This window comes from Triticum urartu, chromosome 7 (genome assembly GCF_003073215.2).
Source record: "Triticum urartu cultivar G1812 chromosome 7, Tu2.1, whole genome shotgun sequence".
Classification (NCBI taxonomy): Eukaryota; Viridiplantae; Streptophyta; class Magnoliopsida; order Poales; family Poaceae; genus Triticum; species Triticum urartu.
This window is the reverse complement of record NC_053028.1, coordinates 100,641,277-100,651,362: the sequence shown is the minus strand read 5'-3', so window position 1 is coordinate 100,651,362 and position 10,086 is coordinate 100,641,277. Positions and strand designations below refer to the sequence as shown.

At 44.5% G+C, this 10,086-nt stretch overlaps 1 protein-coding gene across 1 annotated transcript; it reads right to left on the bottom strand.

The window, feature by feature from the left end:
- Positions 1-1,800: 1,800 nt before the first annotated feature.
- Positions 1,801-9,765, bottom strand: LOC125521817 (ALBINO3-like protein 2, chloroplastic). Its single transcript, XM_048686880.1, is given in 16 exon segments — positions 1,801-2,313; positions 3,572-3,681; positions 3,771-3,836; positions 3,931-4,048; positions 4,123-4,178; positions 4,268-4,402; positions 4,616-4,729; positions 5,431-5,478; positions 5,953-6,018; positions 6,589-6,648; positions 7,486-7,587; positions 8,278-8,349; positions 8,574-8,701; positions 9,051-9,157; positions 9,283-9,459; positions 9,461-9,765. Coding segments are annotated over 16 exon segments (1,812 nt in total). The 5' UTR covers positions 9,751-9,765; the 3' UTR covers positions 1,801-2,150.
- Between the last annotated feature and the right edge of the window lie 321 nt (positions 9,766-10,086).

The window sequence follows — 10,086 nt, the reverse complement described above, 5'->3', positions numbered from 1 at the left end:
TTGCCGCCGTCGAGGTGCGTCAGCACGCCTTCCAGCGTGCGGCCCGGGACGCCCCACCACAGGTGGCGTCCCACGCTGTTCTTGACGCCGCCGACCACCGGCGCGTCGTTGTTGGAGGCCAGGCGCTGCTGCTGGCGGCGCTGGAAGTACGCCGCCCAAGCCGCGTGATTGCCGGCGGCATACTGGGGGAGGGAGCGCTCGTCGTCGGTCAGGGAGGCGCGCGCAACCTCGACCTCCTCGGCGAAGTACGTGGGCTTCGCCACGGCGTCGGGTAACGGGGGAACGGGCACTCCCCCGTCACTGAGCCGCCACCCCGTCGGCCCGGCGCGCATGTCCGGCGGCGCCGGGATGTTCGCCTGGAACAGGAGCCAGGACTCCTGTTCGCGGAGCGAACGCCAGCCGAAGCCGTTCGCCGCCGCCTCGTCTCCGGGGAAGCGCTCTGCCATGGCGACGGGCTCGGCGGTGGTAGAGAGGGAGAGAGAGAGGGGCTGCCGGTGGCGCTCGGGAGAGGAAGACGGAGACGGAGAGAGAGGGGTTGGGCGGCGGCGAGGGGCGAGTCTGGTGTGGGCACCGGCGAGAACCGCCGGCTTATATAGCCGCTCCGCGCCCGTGTGTGCGCGTGCGAGAGAGGGGAGGCGTCGGCGCGCCGTCCCGAGACGCGCCGCCCGTGAGGAATCAATGGCAAGGCTGACCGGCGGCAGCCTTGCCATTGATTCCCCGCGGGCACGGAGGCTGTTGGGGAAAGACGAGCCGCCATGTCCCTGACGCGGCTGGCCTGCGGCTTTTTCGCGCCAAAACTGCTCACCCCGGCGCCCCCCAGCGCGCCGGGTTCGGCCTGGGTCTGCCGGCGCTGTTTTCGGCCCAGACCGGCGAAAATCGGGCTCCTGGGGACGCGACTGGGCCGTTTTTCGGCGCCGGCGCAAAAAAAACGCCTGGGGAGGCCTTCCTGAGGGCGCGGCTGGAGATGCCCTAAGTGCTAATCCGGAGCACCGGAATATTCCTCCCATGGAAATGCCTCCACTTGATGTTTTTTCCTCAGTAAGTACATAACAATGAGAGCGGCATTTCAGCGCCGGGGCTCAGATGAGCCCGGGCGAAATCAAAAAATTATTAAAAAAATCCTTCTTTTTTGGCTTGTGTGCATGATGTTCGTGCAAAATTTGATGGAGACATTCGAGGAGTGCACAACAAAGAAGACAAAAATCGGCTCTGTGAGTAAGGTTACTGTTCACGCATTTTTTTTGGCCGGTTTTCTCTTTTTTGCCACGAGCTCCACAGATGTTCAAATAGGCTGAAATCTTGCACGCACATCCTGCACTCGAACATCTTCCAAGCAAAAAAAAAATCGATTTTTTTTGAATTTGTTTCTTTTTTTATGGCGTTACTGTTCGCCTGGTTCGTCTAGACCCGGGCACCGAATTGGATATTCGCATGACAGTTCTCATCTCTATTGTGTAGAAGCACAGCACCGAGTCGCAAGAACACCACATGGAGCAAATATTCGATAGTTTGAACTTTCCTTTTTGTCGGCAACATGTTCATGCAAAGCGAGTTTGCGGAAGTAAGATGGTTAACTGGCTGCCTTGGTCGTGTTGAGAAGGATTTACAGAATGAAGGGCTCGTTAAGGATTTGGTATTACTGGACCAGTATCTTTAACTGTATTGGTAATATGATGTGCCATGTCACACAATATGAACATATTGTTCACAATTTTTTGTGTGCGGTTCATCTGAGACTGGGAGCTACTGGTCTGACATGTCAGCATGCATTGTGAAGGAAAAGCATCCTCTCGACACATATTCAACTCATTTAGCAGCTGATTCCAGGTTATCTCTGTTACAGATTCATTATAGTTTGTGGCTGGGATACCAAGAACATCCATGCAAAAATATATAATACCCCAATGTCTATGATAATAATACAATCTCTGGCTACATCTGTGCCGCGTATAGTTACCCTACAAAATTTGAAGCGCCTATATTATCCCAATACTTCCAAGGGATTCAGGGTTTATTAGGCAACTGACGCTATCCGGTTTCAAACACCTTCTAAAAGTACTCCAAGGATGAAACTGAACTTGCCGAGTAGGAAAACACAGTTAAACTGCCGATCAAAACTTGTGGAAACAGTACATATATTGTATCGTGTCTTACGGTCCTTTCAAGTCTGGTGGCTTGGTGCTCTGCTGACTTGATTGATCTTCCATTGCTTCCTCACATTCCTTCAGAAATCTCTCAACACCTGGATCATAAGCAGTAGCCGCTCGCAGGTATTTCGCAGCCTCAGATTTCCGTCCTTCATTTGATAGTATACTGCAAACAAATGTCAGTGACTTCAGCTACTACTCCCTCCGTTCCTAAATACTTGTCTTTCTAGGCATTTCAACAAGTGACTACATACGGAGCAAAATGAGTGAATCTACACTCTAAAATATGTCTACATACATCCATATGTAGTAGTCATTTGAAATGTCTAGAAAGACAAGTATTTAGGAACGGAGGGAGTACATAGCAATTAGGTTTCTCTTCCAAAACCAAGGGGTGAAATAATATAATAAGTCAATTTCATATTTTACAGGGCGCAAATATTTCTGCACCCTTTTTGTTTCGGACGGTGCACATGCTAGTCCAACTACCAGAGATGGCATTAAGTCACCCCCTCCCATTCTAGCCCTGTGCAGCCTTTTCTCCGCTCATCGTATACACATGCATAATACGTTGCTTACAGAGTGCGTGTGAGAGAGTGACCAACTGGTTGGAGTGGTAAATTCAGCCCATGCATACCTCCCATGCAAGCCTCGTCTAGTAAGCACACTGTAAGAGCATCTCCAACAGATGATGTAAAATACATCACTAAATTGTGCTTCGAGTAAAATTTACATCACCAAAAACTTCCCAACTCCAACAGATGATGTAAAATTTACATCACTGTGGAGGCGGCCATGATGAGGTGCGCCGGAGCAGCGTTGGCAGTCGCGAGGTCTGAAGAGGCGTCCATGGGGTCTGACGGCGGCAGGAGGGCGGCGGGAGCTCAGCGGGAAGGTTCCACGCGGCAGTTGGGGCTGCGCATGTTTTGCTCGAGCGGCCCAAGTGATGCAAATTTGCATCACTTGGTGTCCTATTTTACATAATTACATCAAGAGCAAATCTCGAGTAAAAAACAATTTTGCATCTACATCATCTGTTGGAGCAGCTTTTTGTGCGGCTTGGTGATGCTCTAATCTTTGTGTTGGGTAACTAGTAGTGGAGTTAAACTAAGTTTCATAAGTTCACTACAAGCAGATAACCTGAATAACAGTGGACTAACTGCTTTACTAAATTGGCTACATGCAGCTGACACTACAACACAACCTACGTATACCAAGTGTTCAAACCAAACACAACAGTGAACTTATGTACGCCCGCACGCTCCTGCTACTTATAACTTATAAGACACAAAAAAGATGCAATACAAAATGGGGAACTGGCAAGTGTTCCTAGCTCATTTTGCCGCGATCAATACTCAGAAGAGTGGAGACTACTCAAGTTGTAAGCTTACATTGATAAAATGATCTGAAAAGGGTTTAGTTACCTTCCTAGAGCAATAAAGCCTTGGAAATAGCATGCTTTGTTCATCACTTGTTCTGGTTCCTTGAGCTCTGTTAGTCTTTGCAGGAGCTTGATTGCCGCCTCCTTATCGCCCTACAATGGGAAGTGATGATGGAGGCGCTTATGTTATTCACTGCTATTTCTAATCTAATGGCTTAAAAACAGGTGAACGGATACTCTACCTGATTTTTACGTGAAAGACCCGCACTAAAGTACGCAAGCACAAGAAGAGGATCTTGTTCTTCAATCTACACAACAGAAAGCAGTAAATCTTACTGTGTGTTATATTACATCAATCCATAACCAACAAAGTACCAAAGAACATATGAGGTTACAACATACCTTCGGTATAGCATGTTCAAAACACACTGAGGCTTCAGCAAACAACTTATTTGAGAACAAGGTTTGCCCCATTCCAATCAAAGCTATATGTAGATCTGGGTTTTTCTCTATTGCTGTTCTGTAGTAAAAGATTGTTCATCAACTTGTACTGTTTGCAGATGAACCAAAAAGGCAAACAGATACAAATTATACCTGATAAGTGGAACAGCTTGATCTTGGCAGCCAGTTCCCAAATATTGTAACGCTTGCTATCAGAAAAAATACAGATATATGCTTCAGAATTAATGATAAAATAATATTCCATGACAAAGATTCTATAGATTCCAGTCATCCATACTTGAAGAAGCTCCTCAGGTGAACTGGACTCAGCAGATACATTTTCATCCATTATTTTACTATCCTCAAACATAAACTTTGGAGTTGTAGACGATTCCAATTTCGATTGCATGCGAGAATCTCCAAGGGACCACCGCTGCAAGTTATATTATAAGAGAATAAACCAAACTGCAGCAACAAAACAGGTATATACTAAAAAAATGCAATAATTTGTTCTAGCTGAGATGGAACAGGATGGAAAATTACCAAATCAATAGTTAGATTAGCATGACGGCAACTGCACATGATGCATATAAATATAATAAGAACTGTGCATGTCTACAACATTTAAACCTTCAGATGGTTTTACCTGCATTATCTTCTGACCCTCGTGAAGAGATTTTGGCGATGTATTACCAGCGAGAGCTCCAGTATCAGGCAATCCCAACATCTTGCAGACAATATCATTTCTGAGGGACAATTGCTGCATTTTAATCATTTAAAAAATTAGAATGCAATGCAAAAGCAAAATACATACTGTCAACTGCACAGTTAAGTTTGTTTAAGTAAAACATATTTGAAACTACCTGGCCATTTTATTGACTATTGGAACAGAAATATAAAATTCTACAGCATAACTATGTACACATTAGAGGGCAGGCCTGTCGCAGTGGTGAAGTCCTCCCCACTTGTGCCAAGAGGTCCTGGGTTCGAATCAGCCTCTCTGCATTGCACTTTGCAGGGGTAAGACTAGGTTCCTATAATCCCTCCCCAGACCCCACCTTGTATGGGAGCTTCTATGCACTGGGTCTGTCCTTTTTAACTATGTACACATGCCAAAATCACTGATACTAGAACATATACTGGACTAACAGCAAGCTGGCAAAAACAAAAGAGAGAACTGGTGGGCCTTAAAAGCATTCCTTGCATTACTCTACCAGATCTGTTATGACCCATGTTCTCCCTTTTCTACATAATATGTAAAATTAGTCCATGCCACATAATTATATTTCCAACTCTAGAAAAAAAAACGTAAAAGAACTGGTGGGCCTTAAAATGCATTACTTGCATACATCAAATATATACATATATGTAAGCATGGAGTTCTTAGAAAAACTGGTGCAGCAATATCCAAAGTTAACAAAGAAATGGCTTCCATTGCAAGAATGAAAAACTTCAGCTGACCTGAGCTACGTGAAATAAACCATTGGTAGTCCAGTAGACCAGGCTCCCCTGCCAATCAAAGAGAATTTGAGTAAATAAAATGCATCACTATCATCTGAATGTGACCTGAATGAAACAAAATTTGCACTAAATAATGATTCTTCTTCCAGTCTGTTGGATGATGTTGCATGATTACGTTTAAGATAATAAAAATCACCTTCTATTGAACTCTTAGTACAACAACATCATTCCTAATATTAGCTTAAAGCTCTGCCCCGAGAACTTTGATTACTTCAAACAACTCGAGCCGTTAAAATTTCAATATGATATGCTTCCCCCTCCAATTGCAGTATCTTTAATAAATTATCCAATACAATGCAGTTTGCTAGGACAGCGCAAACAGGGATAAGTGCAGGTACTTTTCAGTACTGTGCACTGAAAAGATCGTAATGTGGGGCAGAAATTGTCCTCGAAATAGAGAAGAAAGATATAACTATCTAATTTGCAGAATTAATATGTCTAAGCAAATTGGAAGGAACTGACCTGAGGGACCACATATGCGATAAGAAACAAAGGAATAGCCAGAATATCAAGGTAAATCTTGTAGTACTGCAAGCAAGATAGAAATATTTTCACAACATAAGAGTGAAGATACACATAAGATCATTCTGGAATAAAATTCATGGGCATTCAAATGTTATTGAGCAGGTTTTCTTAAATAAAAAATGAATGTCATATTGCAGATAGCAAGGCCAACACTGGAACTTTCACCAAACAAAGTCAGCATAGCAGCTCAGCAACAGCAACATTAGCATGCCTATAACAGTACAACATTTTTTAAGTGAATAACAGTATACCATTCATCATACAGTTAAAAAAATATGTCATTTGAAAGAGGAGGACCAAATATTCAACCTTGTGCAATCTAGTTACACTCAGAAAACATGTGGAATGTGCTCTTGGTAGTACTGACCAACTAACCCCATATGTGCACAAATCCATCCAGTGCTACTTACTGAAACAATTCTAATGAAAATATGTACTTTGCCGAGTGAGCTGCCAACCATTCATGCTCTTTACACAAGATATTGGCAATATGCCAATTATGCGAGTAATTTACAGGTAACTTGTGACAACTAGCAAACTGTATCAAATATGCCATTGGTTTGAGAAACATGCCTTTGCTAATAAACCTAAAACTCCGGGGTAGTGCTTTGCCTGGCTTTTCTGGAAGGAAATCTGAGGAAGGCAAGAAAACAAAGTCAAAGATAGTTTACTGCAAACTGGAGCAAGTCCTAGCTTCATTGAATATATAAAGTAGTGTTATCATCCAGTTAGCAATGAAAAGAACAGACAACCTTTCAACTCTCATCAGAAGAGATCTAGCATATAAACTCTCATCAGAAGATATTTTGTGATTAAATCAAGAGAAGTGATTTCATCAGGAAACAGAAAAGAAAGATTGCTACTCTAGTGTTAGGTTAATTGACAGATGGACTGATAGCTCAAACTTTGATATCATGGTCCCTCCACTAAGAGACAGATGGTCATTAGCAACCAACAAAAAAAAACACCAACTTCTAATCGGCTCAAAACTAGTTAAAGCCCTAATTGCAATATCTTAATTCACACTCATGTGATGAGTTCCAACCTACGACTCCCAGGTATAGCAGTTGGACTTGTAAACCTGAATGTCCAATATTCCAAGACAGCAACCTCTTCAAGAGAAATTACTAACAGATGTGTCCAGACATTGAAATTAATGATCACACGACGTAAGACAACACATAGTCCCTCCGTTTCAAATTGTTGGGCACATTTCGACTCCCCAATTTAAAATTTTGACTGCAATTTTCAAGTATAATACTGTTCATATTTCATAAAACTGATATCATAAAAGGTATTGTTGATTACAAATTCAATGATATCAATTTTGTGTAACTTAACCCATATTTGGCATTCGCCTTTTACAACTGTGTGTTGGCCAGGCAATAACAGGTAACTAACTAAAAAGGGGGGAAATAGCAAGAGAAATCTTACACACACAAAAAAACTCGATACAAAACAGTAGAGTACCTGGACATTTAAATAATGGAGCCCAGCAACTAAGATAGGAAAAACAGGACCTAAAGCACCATGTGGAAACTCGGTCAAGTTATTAAACCACAGAATACCACCCTGTGTAATTGTCAAGAAAAACCAACAGAATATTATATATATATAGATCGCTTGAAATCAAAATTAACTTGTCAAATATGGATATTTATATCACAGACAAAAGAACCCGAAACCTTGAACATTTTCCACTACACGATGTATCTTATTAATGAAGATGCAAGAAATTTCTCTCCTTTGCCACAAGAAACAATGCCAATGTTAAGCAAATTTCTTAAAATTTCCTACATGATACAAAAAATATCAAATTGCATCACTTATCAGTTATGTGCTTTTTGAGTTCAGCTCATCAACTTTCCTTCGTTTAAATGTGAATTACAGACATTAGTAGTTAAGTTGGTGTGAATGCCAAACTTTGCTCTCATATAATTTACATCCGTTGGATCATGAACGAAATTAAAAAAAATGCTGCTGCATATGAATCATCATCTCTGTAATGGAAATTTAAGCTGCAAAACTATTCAAGTGATTTGTTTCCAATGAAATGAAACACAAGTCTTTTGCATTCTCCCGATAAAAAACTACTCAAGTGAGCATAGTTCATGAATGCCTATACAACATAGAATATGCATTGAAACAAATGTATGATTACAACACCATACCTTCACAGACGAATACTCTTTTAAAGAAGCTTAGGAATATTAGATGGAATGTGATAAAAGATAATTGGGTACAGAGATACCTTGAACATACATTATCTAATCCAGGGTGATTACTGAGGCACATACTCCGGATGCTTGCCATCCACAGTATAAAGCAAGGGAACTGCATATACGACCAAACAGCTGAGTGAAGAGATGATAACAAGAAAGTGCAGAATTAGTTGGTGTTGAATGCTCTTTTAATTGCTTTTGAAACAACGAATAGGAGGGAAAGGAGATTAGGAACAAGAAACATATAAGGGGCTCTTTGGAAAATCAATTGCAATGTTATCTATTCTCAAACAGTGTGAATCGTAGAAGATTTTATCACAAGATTTGTATCATTACCTGAACTGAAAAGTAGGCAAAATTCCAAAGAAAGGAGGGGCAACCAAGCTCTCGCCTTTTCTTCTGGAAAAGAGAGTATTGGTCACGATAACTCCTTCCTGATAGAGGAGGGGGCAATGGAGGGGGCACTTTAAAAGGAGATATATGAGAGTAAAATCAGAGACACATAAACAGAAACAGAAACAGAAAATGTAAACAACCTGAATTCAATCAGACAGGAATAGAATAGACTCTGGGAGGCTCAGCTACGATGAACATTTCGATTTCAAGAATAGAATAGGCTCTGGAAGGGGCATTCCCCACAAATTAAGTTTACCAGTTGGTAAATGCTATATGAATCCAGCGATTTAAGAATAATTTTATGAAAGATAAAACAACAGTGGTCTGCTGAATCGGGTATTCTGTCGGCACTAGCAAGTCAATGCACACCAAACATTTGAACACAAGAAAGTAAAGTGAGAAGCTGGCGGAACATACATTTTCGAAAAAGTTGGCCGATTTTAGCAGTCTTCTGAAGTTGTACTATCAGGGTGGGGAGTATGATTAGCCGCATGGCCACGGTGGAGGCGGAGATTGTTATCCACCTGCAATGAAAATCAGCAGTTATATTCACAACTAAGTTCAACTTAACACCGGCTATGGTAGCAGCAGCAGCAGCAATAACAACAGTGACGGAAAACTGACGAGCCTTCCACCGCACAATGCCTACCATGGCAGACCAGTGAGATTATGGAAGCCGTCGAGGACGCCGATCAACGAGTCCATAGCGAACCCCGACAGGCCGCCTCCATTGCCGCCAGCGGCCACTCCGACGGCGGCATCCGCCGCGCCATCTGCCGCGGCGGCGGGCTCTTCCCCGGAATCGCCCGGGCTACGCGCCGTAAACAACCCCTTCCTTCTCGGCGTCCGCGCCCTCGTCGGCCGGAAACTCCGGGGCCGCGGGGGGAGCGGGGCTGGCGGCGGAGCGGGTGTACCAGGAGAAGCCCCGCGCGGGCACGGCGAAAGGGGGGACAGGAGAGGGGAAATGGAGCGGGGGAGCAGGAGAGGGCGGCTCGTGGGTGGGGCCTCGGTGGGGCGAGGCGGCGGAGAGGTGGGCGAGGGCGGCGAGCGGCGGCGGGAGGCGGGCCCGGCGGCCGCCGCCGCCGATGCGGCCGAGGAGTCGGAGCGGGAGCGCCATGGGGTCTGTCAGTCCGTGACGTGGCCAGGGGGCAAAAGAGGATCCAAGGCTACAAGCACGGGCACGCGCTCCTCACCGCCGTCCGATCAAGATCGGGCGGCCCACATCCGCGATCGCCTGCCCTTTTCGCCAAACGGCCCTCGCGTTTCTCAATATAGCATACACGGGCCTCCGCCTCTCCCCTTCTGCTTTGCTTCCGGTAACGAACCCTAGCCCACTTACCGGCGGTCGCGACTCCAGGGCAGCCGATCGCGCGGGCCGGTCGGCGGCGGCGAGGGCGAGATGGTGGTGGTGGGGGGCGGCGGCGGGAATGCGTGGGCCAAGGAGATGACCCTC